Below are 15,912 nucleotides of genomic sequence, written 5' to 3' on the forward strand. Positions count from 1 at the left end.
AGAGTTGGTCATAGGTCCTACATCATGACTTTTGACAGCACATGAACAAATTTAGTGGCTGAAACGGTTTTAGTAATATTTTTTTTTAACTTTTCTACTCCATACAACTTTTAATCCATCCATAAATCCATAAATCTATCCATCCAACCATCCATCCATTTATCCATCCATCCTTCCATCAATCAATGAATCAATCGACCAATCCATTAATCAATCAGTCCATCCATCCATCCATCCATCCATCCATCCATCCATCCATCCATCAATCAATCAACCAATCCATTAATCAATAAATCAATCCATCCATCCATCCATCCATCCATCCATCTATCAATCAACCAATCCATTAATCAATAAATCAATCCATCCATCCATCCATCCATCCATCCATCCATCCATCCATCCATCCATCTATCAATCAATCAATCCATTAATCAATCAATCCATCCTTTCATCAATCAATTTATCCATCCATCCATCCATCCATCCATCCATCCATCCATCCATCCATCCATCCATCCATCCATCCATCCATCATTCATTCCATCCATCCATCCATCCATCCATCCATCCATCCATCCATCCATCCATCCATCCATCCATCCATCCATCCATCCATCCATCCAAGTGTTCAAAATAAGGTAGAGTAGTAATTCAGTGGTTAAGGTGTTGGACTACTGATTAGTAGATTGTGAGTTTGAATCCCAGGTCCACCAATCTGCCAATCCTGGGCCCTGAGCAATGCCTTTAATACCAAATTGCTCAGTTTTATAAATAAGATAAATGTAAGTTGCTCTGGATAAAGACAGCTGCCAAATGCTGTTAACATACTCAATTAAAGTTGATAGAAACAACAGACCCTTCATTTGCTACATACCAATCCACATAAATTCTTTGTTCCAGGAATTGATGATCATTTATATTTGAGGACAGATAAATGATCTATATTTAAGGCACCTTAAGATGGTATTAGGTCATATTTTTTTATCTCTTTGATCGTAACTTTATTTCCCCTGTGGATATATGGAATGTTTGACATAGATGATTATGTTGAAACATTCAAGTGGTAGCATTTATCATGGTGTTTATACACAGCACACGTCAAAACATAGACACACACAGAGCAACACATAATGCTGCATCCTGTTATTGTCTTGCTAACAATGAACAATTACGTTCCACAGTGGCATATTAATTGGTGTAATTAAATGTGAAACGGGTGAATTCAAAATGAGGCCTCAACATCTGACATCTCATGTTGAGAGTATGAGAGAGTCACCATTCACACTGACATTTGAGATTAGATTACGGTTGGATTACACTGGTGCCATTTATTTGGACTGTGCATGTCGTATTGAAAGCACATGAACGGTTTATCTCCAAGTATCTGTTAGAATAAGTGCAAGAGAATTATGGTGACAGAGTCAATTATGAATTGTATGCCATGGAATGACAGGAGTATGGAAAGCTGATGAAAGTGGTTTGAGGTTACATTCCTTTAAGTACGTCTCACCTTTTCCCCTACTAGCTTTCAAATGGAAATCAGTCACGAGAATGATTGGGTTTTATTGAAAAAAAGCAGGATTGTTAATACATATCAAAATAACTGTTGCCTTACCCCTTTGTCATAACAGTCCAGACTTGCATCATCTTGACAGCAGCGTTCTGCTAGTTTACCCATTTCATCAGCCACACAGTTCACTTCCTCAAAGGTTCCATTTGGAAATTTCTGACTGTATACAGCTGTCACTCTGAAACATAACAAAATACTTTTCGATACTGAAAATGCATAAAACCCATGGCACATTTTGAGTCAGTAATTTAAGTGTATTACAGCTATTACACCGTCACATTTGAAATAAGAAAGGGACACACATTGCCAAGTAAATGATTTGCTAAGAAAGTATTATTGTTGTTATTGATTATTCATTAATTTTATTTATTTGATAATATTGCTTATGAATCCATCTGTCTATTGTCATGTGTAATTCCACTGTGTAATTATTATACCAGTCATTAAGCACTGAGAAACAACAGCAAATAAACTATTAAAAAGACTTTGTTCATTAAGCATAACAAAATGTAATTTGTACTTTATTTACACAGTAGAACTTCGCTTTATGTTGTTGCATGTTACGGTGTTCTCCATTCCCGATCCTGGGCTTTTTTGATGTTTCACATTCTGTCCATCAAGGTGTAAATAATTAATACTATAACAATTACTGCTTTTAATTTTTTTAAAGGTCTAATCTTACTCTCCTCGATGTTTTGAAATTGAATCTCTATGTTCTACTGGCTTCTTAGTTTTATTTTGTTTCTGTTAGTTCTCTCATCCCAGTAGATTTAGTAATTGTCTGGCTTTGAACTTTTCTCTTTCTTATAACATTTTGGGTGAAGGAATTTGCCTCTCTGAAAGACATTTTCCTTTAGCAATTTGCAGAGAAACACAAGTCGGCCTCTTATTTCCAAGTCCCTTTTCCTTTTAATCTTATTACTGTTCACTTCTTGCAAACATAGTTATAAACTGCATCAGCAACAACTCTCTGGCACAACAAAACCAATTCTGTCACTCTGTGCCCAGTCACATTACGAAGCTTCCTATAGTGCTCCTTTATCTGCAGTGAAGAGAAAATGATCAGATTGTTTCAGGCAGAAGCGAGCGATCAATATCACTTTTCCTCTGTGTGGTTTAGACATTAGGCCTAATCTTACTCACCTTCAGGATATTAAATTACCGTTTTGAGGAAAGTTCGTCTTTGGGTGAACAAACTTTTTAGCATGAATCACCGAACATGTAATGTTTTATTCAAAAATGAACTGATTAGCATTTTGCCATTTCGTCAAAGATTATTGAACAATAGATACTGAAAATTCTATCAGATATTGAAAATGTATCTATCACCTGTCTATATTATATAATGAAACCACAATTCTTTATTAGGATGGTGTAGGGCCTCCTATGTCAGCCTGTTGCAGCACTATTTCCTCTTGGGAATGACAGATACAAGTCCTGCATCCAGATTGATTTTGCATCATTCCTTGCAGAACAGTGGAGAAGCCACTACGTGATGCTGGGGGCGAAAATGTTTACAGACTCGCTTCTTCAAAACACCCCAAAGTGGCACAATAATATTCATATCTGGTGAAAGTGCAGGTGAAGGAAGATGTTCAGCTTCCAAACCACTCTGCCAGTGTTGTTGTGTGTATTGGCACTTCACCACCTAGGATACAATGTACACATGCACACATGGCCTGCCAGAATGATTCAGTAGTCCTTGGCAGAGAAACACCAATCTAGCACAAGTAGTGTTTCTAGGGAATGCTATGACATTGCAGTCCAAACCAACAGAGAACTACCCCATGCTTCACTATGGCCACACAACAGACTGTGTGGTAAGGCTCTTTGGAGATTCTCCACACTGTAACTCTCTCGTATGTGGGAAAAACAGTGAAGGTGGACTCATCAGAGATCAAGTTTCACATTGGTCCACAACCCAAGATTTCCACTGCTTGAACTGCATTAAAACTGACGTTTAGCATTGGCACAAGTGACCAAAGGATTGGCTATAGCAACCTGACCTTTAATTTAGACCCTATGGAGCTCCTGACTAACAGTTTTGGTGGAAAAAGGAGAGTCAATGTGTGCATTTAATTCTGCAGTGAGTCGACATCCCATTTAGACAGCTCCATCTTGCAGACAGACAGATCGACAGACAGATCGACAGACAGATCGACAGACAGACAGACAGACAGACAGACAGACAAACAGACAGACAGATAGATAAATAGATAGATAGATAGATAGATAGATAGATAGATAGATAGATAGATAGATAGATAGATAGATAGATAGATAGATAGATAAATCATCAAGATGATCACCATGTAAAAATGTTGCAGTAAAAGGTAATAACCTTTTATCAATTAGTACTGTATATAGTATGTGTCTCATAGGTCAAGGTGACTATGTGTATGCATAACTGCACATTATAAAGAACTTGCATTAAACATTGTATAAGATTAAAATGTAAGAATGTGTAAGTTTAGGTGAAGAATGTACTTAACAATGGTATAATTTTATATGATTTCCAAAAAACTCCTCTAAATGATTTGTAAGTGTGGGTTCAAATAGATCAATAAAAATGCAATCAAACTTGAACTTATTTCCTGCACCTCCAAGCCACTGCAGTTGACCTGCGCTTTCTTAAATGCAACAAGTTCTTCAATGCAACAAGTACGATACGATCTGTCCGAGGTTTTGTGTAAAGTTTATACAAAGAGAAACACTACACATGTGAAAACCTATTTAATTTAAATTTAATTTAAAACTATTAAATGTTAATAACAGAACACTGTATAAAACATGTGTAGATACAAAACTAATTACAAGGTAAAATATGACATTTTATATTTACATACACTGTTTTGAAGTTATTTGATCCAATGAGTCGGAGCTCTTCACATACTTTTTCTTTTGCATACTGAATTCCTGTGAAGATAAAAGAGAGAAAGAGTTATGCTTGATAACCCATACTCTCGCAAGCATACTTTTATCTATTAAAATTTTCATGTTCAAGAAAACTTTCAACGGTTTCAATTTATCTTTCTGTACACTGGACTATCAAGAAGCTTTTATTTGTCATTTCAACCATATATAGCTGTTGCAGTACACAGTGAAATGAGACAACGTTTCTCCAGGACCATGGTGCTACTGTACATACTGTAAAAACAAAGACAGAGCTAAGGACTTAATTAAGTGCATCTGTGCAACCTGGTGCAAACAGTGCAGGACAATGGATATGGATTATAATCCCAGCTGTGTGAGTACTTGGCAATTCTTCAAGCATACAATCCCAGGCTATTACGCAATATTGTGCAAAAAGCAAATGGGTTTTTCCGTCACTATCGTCTCTTTTGTTTCCCTGATGTTAATTAGATAAAACACAGCTTGTTGTCTTACTGAGAAACCAGAATAAGTAAACTCTGTCCCTGTCCTGCAGACTTTACCACAACTTCAATGATTTTTCCTATGTTAAATAATTGCATATTAATCCATTTTTATTCGCCATGATTTATGTTGTGCATCTACTATACATGTCCCTGAGAATCAGCTGTAACAGGAGAATAAACTGAAACAGGAATGATAACATACAGTAGTAGTATGAGTGCATTCATATAAACCTTATTATTGATAGAATCCTCTTATCATTATACTGTACAGTCTAACCCTCCTAGGTTTAGTACTTTATTTCTATAAAAGAATGTTATTTATTTTACAGAATGACTTTAAATATACTGCAGTTTTCCTTTTTCAGCCTGCTTCATCAGTAATACAATACCATACTGTAAAAAGATGGGATGATGGGAACAGACATTTGTGCCGTTATTGACCTGTGGTTAAACTTAATGTGTCTGTGGCTTTAAGGAACAAAACCTAGAAATAATTATTTGTGTAATTTTTTCAAGTGTTATTTTGCCTGTAAGTGCAGGATAAATGGCCAACACGACAAGACAGAGAAATAATTTTTCATTAGAATAATCTAACGCTTGTGGCTGTGACAGGGATAAATGGCCTTTAAAGTGTGAGTAGACATATAAATAATTGCTTGTCTGCAGAAATATTGCTTTAATAGAGCTTTTCATATGTTTTTTCGAATTTGTTTCCACAAAGCGTTTGAACGTTTTTCACTTAATTTGCTCTAAAGTTACAACAAAAAGTTTTAAACTGTAGATGAAAATAATGTCATATTAACATAAATTGATTTTCATGTGTCAGTGAAAGGAAATTAAAAAAAGTTCATTTCCATACCTTGGTCAGCTGTCCCACTTGAATAAACAGTGGCAAAAATTAAAATAATAATTAGTTCTTTATTCATCATTATTCTAATTTTGTGCTCCAACTGTGTTTATGAATTCAGTGTACTGCCAGGCACTAAAGGTACACACAGATTGTTAAGAATTAACCCAAGCCAAAGCTTATAGTTCAACAAACGTTTCAATGCAAACAGAACTCTGGGACAGGCAAATATATGCCTATCTAGTGTTTAATAATTTTCTTTCTGAATGCTTATCTAAAAACATCAGAAATATTTCTAGATTCTATTTCATGAGTAACTCCTAGCCCAACAGTTTTCGTTTGCTGTGTGCACTAATGTGTCTTGAATAATCATTCTCGGATGAGATTTCCCAACTAAGCTACGGCTCTATTGAAACTGAACACGCACCTGTGCTGAGGTTGAAATGTGAAATTTATATCCAGTTGTTTTCTGCTTCTATAAATGTTATACAGCTATTATTTCATTTAGGCATGGATTTGTAATGATGAAATAGAACCTGATTTCTGTCTGACATTTGCATCTTACTGTTTAAACAAGTATGGTCACTCAATTGTTCATTCATCTTAAATAACTGATTTATACTGAACAAGGTCACTGTGGATCTGGTGTGGATTCTGGGAATAAGGTAGAAATACGACATGGATCCAATGCAGGTTCATTACAAGTCACTCATGCACACAGACATTTATTCACACACATTCACACCTAAACATAATTTAGCATTGCCAATCAACTTGCTGGTTTGAGATTACATTTTTTGTTCATAAACCCACAAAGAAATATCACAAGACAGTAATCAGACCATAGGAATGAAATGAGGACACTGAAGCTGTGACCGATACTTTTATGATGTAATTAAACCAATCACAATATGTCATATAATACATGAGACCAATATCGTACAGTAAGAGCATTAAAGAAACTCATAGCCATCTATTGTATCAAATATGGTGGAGCACTTTAATTGGAACAATATCCCAAATTTTTTAAAAATCTGCCTTTATACATGATGTCACTTTCAGAGACATGTAATGTAGAGTTATTTATGGAAAATAAGGTTGAGGTGATTACACTGACTTACTGTCACGTATAGTTACAGTCAACGTGAAACAAACTTGCACATGTTGCCTGTCACTGGAGTTAATTTTAAAATAATGAGCTCTATTTCCCAGCCCAAGACTATATTTTATATCTTCTTTTTTGTAGAACTGCAGATTAACCAGCCTGCACAGTACAAAATAAAGATAAGAAAAAGCTTTTTACAACTTCTGTTCCATTCCAAAGACTTTTTGGAGGGAATGAGTGCCCTTTAGTACTTGTGGGTTGTTTGGTTTTCTGTTAAAAATAGGATATGTTGGTTTAGAGCCATTGACCTTCATCTGAGTCTGTGAAAATAGGACTACAAATAATTAGTGTTTACTCACTAGATGAAGCGCAGACAGCTGATATAAAACATGCATGTGTTTTCAAGAAAGCTGCTCTAAGAGCTGTTTGGGAAATTTTTAGACCACGAACATGATTTTTGACTAAACATTTCTGTCTGAAACATACTGGTCTTTTTTAATAAAAGACAATGTGGCTCAATAGGCTTTTAACTGTCACATATCAGGACACTTTAGAAAAAGAACCTGCACTGACATGACATTTGAAAATATATATAACAAAAACATTAAAACCACTGGGAGGTAAAATGAATAATATTGATTATCTCGACATAATGGGATCTGTCAAAGGGTGGGAACCTGGAAAAATGGGCAAGCCTAAGGTTCTGAATGACCATGAGGGCATCTGTAAAACAGCGGTTAGTACCTACCAATGGTGGTCCAAGGACAGACAAAAAGTGAACTGGAGACAGGGTTATGGGCACCTTGATGCACATTGAGAGTGAAGGCTATACAGACTGGTCCAAACCCCACACAAGCACCTCTATATTGGAAACTGTAAAAAATGTCATGCTGGCTATGAAAAAAAGTATAGAGCTGTGCACTGTCCACTACTGACAGTAGCTACAATGTGTATGTGAGCCTCATAACTGGACCAAGGAGCATTAGAAGAAGGTGGCTTGGCCTGTATTACATGGCTTTTATCATGTAGATGGCTAGGTTTGTGTGTGTGTGAGTTATCTGGGGAAGATATAGCACCAGGATGCACTATTGGAAGAAGGCAAGCTGGTCCGGGGCAGTGTGATGCTTTTGGCAATGTTCTGCAGGAAAATATTGAGTTCTGGCATTCAGGTTAATGATACTTTAAAGTTTTTGTTTTTAATGTCTTGGTGCCAGATACCACAGCACACCCTCAGTGGTCCTGTGGCATCCATGCCTTAGTGGGTCAAAGGTGTTTTGGCATCAAACAGGGGACCTAAAATGGAACAATAGATTATACTACAATGGATGGGTTGTATACACACACACACACACACACACACACACACACACACACACACACACACACACACACACACACAAAACAATTGCGCGCAAGCACAATACTACCTTTCCACCATGTTACTTTTCAGCACATGTATATCCTCTCATTTTTGCCTCTAACATTAGGAATGTAATAGCAGTGAAAATAATGATGGGTTCATCTCCTGCCTCTGACAGTCCAAATAGTTAGGCAATACAATAAATAGTAGTAGCAACAATTCAAATGCTTCCTTTTTGGTAATTTTTGGTATTCTTGGCTGGGGATATGGTGGAGTTGCTTTATATCTTTTCATCATATTTAGCATTTGCTGTAAACTGAATCAATAAGAAGCCCTATTACAAAAGAGACAATTACAGTCAGATAAATAGAGGTATCTACACTTTTCTCAACAAAATGGAATGATCATGTGAAACAGTCTCTCCAATTTCATCTAAATCACTCTTAAATGTGTCCGTGCTCCTTGACCATTGAAGTTCATTTCTACAAAATGATGGAGATTTTTGATCTCAGCATGGTATAAGCTAAATCTTCAAAAAGAATCTGGTCATTTTCTAGTGCTTTAAAAAGAGACACCTTCAGATAGGTTTTGTTCATAAATTGAATTTAATCATTTATTGGCACCAAAAGCGAAAGAATTTTTATAATGAAAGGTAAAGATGTTTTCACCTGTGAGTTCACCCTGGTTCAAACATGGATGAGGCTGTCTGTTATCCATGTTTGAAGTGGCTTATTTTAGGGAAAAAGGTAATATATATATGTTGTCATTTTTGACTGCCCCTGGCTTCTGACTTTCAAGCCATTTCATAGACTCTTTAATGTTTAAGAACTGAACCTCAGCTATTGAACACAAAAACAATTTCCAGACAGGATCTGCTGCTAAAAACTAATCTAAAAGTTTTTAGTATTGCTAAAGTACAGCTCTTACTATCTATGTAATTTGATGTTCACTGTCAGCCATTGCAACAAAAAAGAACGTCTGAAAGTGTCTAAGCAATACCTTACAAGACAAATACAACCTCCAGGATCACACTTTAAATAATGTTTTTTGTTTATGTGACCATGATTTCAGGCTGATTGATGAGAAAGCAGAAAAATAACTTTCCATTATTAGAGCATCATCATTATGTAATGTGACATGTAGAACACAGTCAGTTGTAGAATTAGATAGATCCTTTATTAGGATCATCTCATACAGCGTTTATGACAAGCAATAACCTTAAAAGACTGCTGAAACTGTACAGTGTAATACCAAGAGTACACTGTGTTCGGGATTCAAGGACTGAATTAATAATAAATATTATTGTCATGCTTTTTTTTCTACAGCCAAAGAAATGATTTGTGAGTTTACAGCATCTCTTACATTACTGCCATGAAGCTCAGCCATAGAATACACCCCCAAATCCTCACATAAATCATGTTCAGGTCCAAGAATTGTCATGCCAGTGTGGTTTCTGATACTGTATGTTATGATAGTGATGTCTATATAAATGCACAATGTTGTATCTAAAAATACAGATGTTATAGTATTCTTAAACAACAATATTTATGGCTGCATCACTCCACAAAATTGAAGATGGACTTGGACAACAAGCTAGAAAAAAAATCTATATATGATTCAATGATTATTTGGAAATCAAATAATAAATACAGACTTTTTTGGTATTTTGTATGTATTGAATACTCAGCTGCATTTACAGACTTTCTATAAGTGATATATATTATACTGTAACCCATATATTTTCCAAGACTAGATTTGAACCCTGCCTTGATTTGTAAGTCAACCTGTACTTGACTGGAGTGTTAGATCGATAAGACACAGCAATAGATGGTGTTGAGGTGAGATATGTGTCTAGCACTGGCTTTAAAGGAAGTTGGTATTGGTAAAACGGTTTAACAGTTATCAGGATGAATCTGGCTTTATGTCCTCAGAGGCAGCTTTATGTTGGTTTTAGACAAGCGTTTAAAGATGCCACAGTAAACATGTATATACACATATAGATCTCCCTCTCTTTTTTATTACATTTGCACACCTACATATACACACATTTAAGAAATATATTCAGGCAACTGAAAAAAATGCTATTGTGATGAAATGTGACAGAAGATTCATGAAGTACAGGAGCTCAGGTGTGTATTTCTAATTCCTGCATGTGCGCTCATTATTTTTCATTCAGAACAGCAGTTGGAGCCCATTTAAAAACACTTAGTGACAGCAGAAAGCCCTTGGAATTGCAATACAAAGGCGTAATGGCCTTAGGTTGTTTATTCGGTACATATTTTGTGGTTTGTTTGTAAGGTACATTTCAACAGTTCACGTTTCTTTTGAACATTTCTATAATGTACCTGCTTACATGTTAAATAAGCTCTGCAATTTTTAATAATTAATTTTATCATATAGTATATTCAGTATAACCTAACTCTTACTCATGCAGTATTTCTTAATTGTAAGATATAGAAAGCGAATCAGCTACTGCATTAGACTTATTATAGATAATTTAGAGTTTAAAAGCACATACTATTAAAGACCATTGCATCAGGTGTTTCAGGCGTGCACATAATTCATCCGATAATATTGTGCTCTATTACATCAGACCAAATGCACATTATCAAATAGTACATGCTAATATTATGAACAGCAGCTTTGTTAATCCCTCTCCACTGCTTCTCTCTTTCCACCCATACTGAGGCATCCAGAAATTTTACCAGCTCCGATTGTCTTCCATGCGATGAAGATTTTGGACCTCCACTGAGATGAAGCCGACTATATGAGAATCCTGAGGCATCTAGAGATCTACCTGCTCCAGTTAGACTCTTTGATACTAAAGAGGAGATGCCAACTCTATGTGATCTATTGCATCATTACAACATTTGTCAGACTGTATATTTATAAATCACACCCTGCAGTGTCACTCATATGAGGATGGGTTCCCCTTTGAGTCTGGTTCCTCTCAAGGTTTCTTCCTTTACCATCTAAGGGAGTTTTTCCTTGCCACTGCTACCTGAGTCACCTCAGACTTGCTCATTGGGGATAAATACATACACATTTAAATATATCTAATATTGATCTTGAATTTTGTATTCATTAATCTTTATTATTCTTTATAAAACCCTTTGTTCTATGTTTTTGTTCTGTAAAGCTGCTTTGTGACAATGTCAATTGTAGAAAGCTATACAAATAAACTTGAAATTGAATTGAAGTAGAGTTTACCATCTGTTGCAGAAACACTAAGGGGTTGTGGTCTGTGTGTGCCAAGAACTGCAGAACCTGATAAACATTAAAGTGCTAGAGTGCTAAGAGTAAGGCACATGCTTCCTTTCCAATGGTACTAAAAGCCAAAAAGTGATAGAAATTCATATGTGGCAAGAACAAGAACGGTACTTAAATTCTTACACAAGATATGAAGGGCCAAACAACATCTGAGAAATTCTTACAAAAGCACCAGTGATATTCAACCATAACAAGGAAACATTTGAAGTGACATTTCCTCACATCAAAGTGGCACCACAGCAAGTAATCCTGACTGTTTAAGTAGACAACCACGGCTTCCAGATAGGCTCCTAGGACAATGTTCACAAACCGTTGCAAATTGTAACATAAATACAATGTGTGGTGTAAGAACAGAAGCCCGAGAGGTGAGGAGGAAAAAAACTTTAACATATTGCAATTTCTTACAAATTTTGCAGAGCCAGTTCTATAAACACAGGTATCTACACAGCCTTTCATTCTGGTAAGTGGAAATGACTCTCAGGTCCTAACAAGCATTTACTTTTCTGTAATCTGTACAAAGTCAAAATTTCAACCCATCAATCTCTGACCTCACGAAGAAAGGAGGGCACAGAAGACTACGATTTGGAACAGTGAGGTCATTATGTAGCAGGGAATCTAGTCTTTATCCTTGTCCAGAAGAGAATGGTTAGAAGGATTAACATGGTAAAGATGTTTAAGGGGTGAGTGCCCACCAAAGTAAGAGGTCATAAAACAGGTGTACAAGATGTATTGTCTGAAAAATATTCAGGAAACAATTTAATTACATTTTATCTTTTAATTTTTCAAAGATAATTCCAACAAACATCTTTTGAATGTCTTGGTTGCACACTGACAAACAAAAACAGAACATTTTTTTATGATACCAACTGATCATCCAATGTTGACATCCATAAGACCTCCATACAAGGTTAGAAATGAGATCAAATGTGGACATTGTGGACATCTTTTTAACCTTCTACGTATAACATCAGACATGAGACATCATTTTAGACATCATTTGTTTTGCCTTTGGACTAAATTATGCTGCATTCTTATGCTGCAATCAAATAAAACTTTAATTCTTTTTTTTGAACTTTATTATGACAAAACAAAAATAAAAACAAAAACACATGAACATTGTCCTGAGAGTGGGCTTCATACATTATTTACCATCATAACATATACATATTAAGGGCATAGATTGTGTCCTATTTCAGAAAGTCAATAGCTGGACCCCATCTTCTTTCAAAAGCTGTGACTTTTAATTGCAGTTGTGCTGTCAAGCTTTCCATTAAGTAAACTTGTTTTAACTTTTGTGTCCATTGCTTAACAGTAGGTGGCTCAGGCTTTAGCCAACAGATTGTTATCATTTTCCTAGCCGTCATTAAAAAGAGAAGAAATGCTTCATCTTGTGAAAGGTTGTCTGGAAAGATGTCCAATAAAAAAGTTTGGGAGTCAAAAGACATGTTCACTCTTAGTAGATTGTCCACAATGCCCTTAAAGTCCCTCCAAAAGCAATGTATAATGGGGCAGTCCCAAAAGATATGAGTTTGATCACCGACCAATCCACATTTCCTCCAACATTTGTCACTCATACTATTCTTGGTGAGGAAAGATTTCAACGGAGTCCTGAAAAATCTGATTTTCGTCTTTCACTCAAATTCCCTCTAAATCTGACTGCCCACACCCTTATGACATCCAGAACAAATATTAACCCAAACATTGTCATCCAAGGTAACATTCATTTCCATTTCCCATTGTTGTTTTATATGTTGTGTATTATCTGACATGTCAATCAACAATTTTTTGTACAACAAGGACAATTGTTTTTTCATTACACCACCATTTTCAATCAAATTAATAAAATGTTTCTCTATATTTGTAGGCTTAATTCTTATCAGTTCCCAATCGTTATGTTTTGTGACATAGCTCCTTATTTGAAAATATTTATATAGATCACTTGAGGGTAACTCAAATTTCGCTCTTAGTTGGGCAAAGGATTTAAATACATTCCCATCAAACAATTGATTCACTGTGAGGAGACCTCTCTCAGCCCATCCCCGGAAACCGCTACTGTCTGACAAGGATGGGAGGAACTCAATATTTCTATCAATGGTCATAGCTCGAGATAAAGCAGTCTTTCCCTTCAGCAGCTTTTGGACCTTATTCCAAATCTTTAAAGTGTGTTTAACCCATAAATTCGAAATTTTAATTTTTTTCTGAGACTGCAGGTTGAGAAATGGGAACTGAGAGAGAGAGATTCCCGGCACTGAGTATTCCTCCATAGATACCCACTGTGACTCCGGATCCTGGATGATCCATGCCACCACAGCTTTTATTTGGGCAGCCCAGTAATACAACTTGAAGTTTGGTAGGTTTAAGCCCCCATTTTCCTTAGACGACATTAAAATTTTTAGGCGCACTCTTTTCTTCTGCCATATACATTTTGACAATAGTTTCTCTAAAGATTTAAAAATAGATTGTGGTATAGCAACAGGTAGGTTTTGGAATAGAAATAATAATGTATAATCTTGGAAGAATATTCATTCTTATACATTCAATTCTACCCAAAATTAAGGCTTCGGATTTGTTTGTATTAATTTTATAACCTGATACCATACTGTATTCCTTAAGACAGTGAAGCAAAGCTAGGACAGAAGTAATAGGGTTTTCCAGAAATAATAAAATGTCATCAGCGAAAAGTGACAATTTATGTTGAACATTGGATTCATCTCTTATTCCTTGTATAAGATGGTTGGATCTAATCAGCTCAGCTAACGGTTCTATACTCAAAGCAAATAGAGAGGGTGAAAGAACCTCACCCTGCCTAGTACCGCATCCCAATGGGAAAAAATTTGAGCAGTGCCCATTGACCCTTACTCGTGACTTTGGATTCTTATAGAAAGTTTGGATCCACTCTATAAACGTCTCACTGAAGCCCATGTGCCTCAATGCCTGTTGTAGGAAACCCCAGTCCACCCGATCAAAAGCCTTCTCAGCATCCAAGCTGAGAAGCATTGATGGGGTATTCCTTTTCTGAGCCACTATTTGGAGATTTAAAGCTCTTCGAACATTGTCGGTCCCCTGTCTGATCGGGTTTAAGAAGTTTTCTCATATACTTTTGCATTCTGTTTGCAATGATGCCAGTCAGTATCTTTAAATCCACGCAGAGGAGACTGATGGGGCGATAAGACGAGCACAAGGTAGGATCCTTACCATCTTTATAAATGACACTAATAATCGCTTCAGACCATGACTGAGGAGGAGAGTGCATAATTATAAACTTTATCCAGAAGTGGTGTAAGCTCTCCTTCAAACATTTTATAGTATTCGCCTGGGAGGCCGTCCACTCCTGGAGATTTATTATTTTTAAGTTTTAAAATACTATTTTTTATTTCCTCTCTTGTAATTAGGCGTGTCAATAGATTGGCTTCCTCCTCAGTCAATTTAGTAAGACATATTGAGTTAAAAAAATTAATCTGTTTTTTCTCCCTTATTTTGACAGCTCTCTTCCTTCTACAAATCTTGGTAATAGGTGGCAAACGCCTTTGCCACATCCTTGGGTTGCGATAGCATTTCCCCAGAATTTGGACACCTAATTCTATGGACAACTCTGCCTGATCGTGCTTTTCGCAACTGAAATGCTAACAATCTACTTGCCCTGTTACCAAATTCATAATACCTTTGATTTGTAAATCGGAGCTGCCCCTCCACTTTATAGGTTAATAAATCATTTAATTTCTGTCTATTTTCTTTCAACCTATTAAGAGTGTCACTATTTTGTACTGTATGGTAATCTTTCTCTAACTGTCTAATTTTATTTTCCAATCCTAATTGTTCTGCAAGCCTCTCTCGCTTTAATCTTGATGAAATCGCAATAATGTTTCCTCTCAGGACACATTTGGCTCCCTCCCATAACACTGATGGACTTACGGTCTCATTGTCATTAAACTGAATATACTCTAATAACCCTTTCCTAATTTGTTGTTGAATCGCTTCGGTATTTAGAATAGAATTAAACAGAAAATAGAATTAGAAAACTTTAATTCTTTAAAATGAAAACGTTAAAATTCACTTTAATTGGATCTACTACTTTAAATGTCATTTTTAAAACCATGCTCATTATTATTTGTATTAGATTACTTAATATCTGACATTAATCATCTAATCTTTACTTTTATATATGCATCTATATATGTAAACAAACATTTCCACATAGTAAGGTAGGTCTGTTGACATGGTTTAAATTAGCAGGCTAGCAATGCTGTTTACCTAGCTTTCATTTACCACACCAGTCATTCTTAGCTATACTATATAGCCAAAAGATTGTCTATGTATTCTATAGCATTACATTTTCCTTTCAGTGGTACTAAGATTCATAGACAAAGCATGTTCCAGCAT

The 15,912-nt window shown here is 35.9% G+C and overlaps 1 protein-coding gene across 1 annotated transcript in view; it reads right to left on the bottom strand.

The window, feature by feature from the left end:
- The window catches only part of gc (GC vitamin D binding protein), a 43,996-nt gene extending 37,932 nt beyond the window's left edge, over window positions 1–6,064 (bottom strand). Inside the window, exons 1-3 of the mRNA XM_027138503.2 lie at window positions 5,810–6,064; window positions 4,420–4,489; window positions 1,619–1,751 (exon numbers count right to left, since the gene is read on the bottom strand). Coding sequence (XP_026994304.1) covers window positions 1,619–1,751; window positions 4,420–4,489; window positions 5,810–5,879 — 273 coding nt within the window. The 5' untranslated portion in view covers window positions 5,880–6,064. The remainder of the gene's footprint in view (window positions 1–1,618; window positions 1,752–4,419; window positions 4,490–5,809) is intronic.
- Window positions 6,065–15,912: the final 9,848 nt, after the last annotated feature.

The sequence above is a fragment of the Tachysurus fulvidraco genome, chromosome 9, assembly GCF_022655615.1.
Source record: "Tachysurus fulvidraco isolate hzauxx_2018 chromosome 9, HZAU_PFXX_2.0, whole genome shotgun sequence".
Classification (NCBI taxonomy): domain Eukaryota; kingdom Metazoa; phylum Chordata; class Actinopteri; order Siluriformes; family Bagridae; genus Tachysurus; species Tachysurus fulvidraco.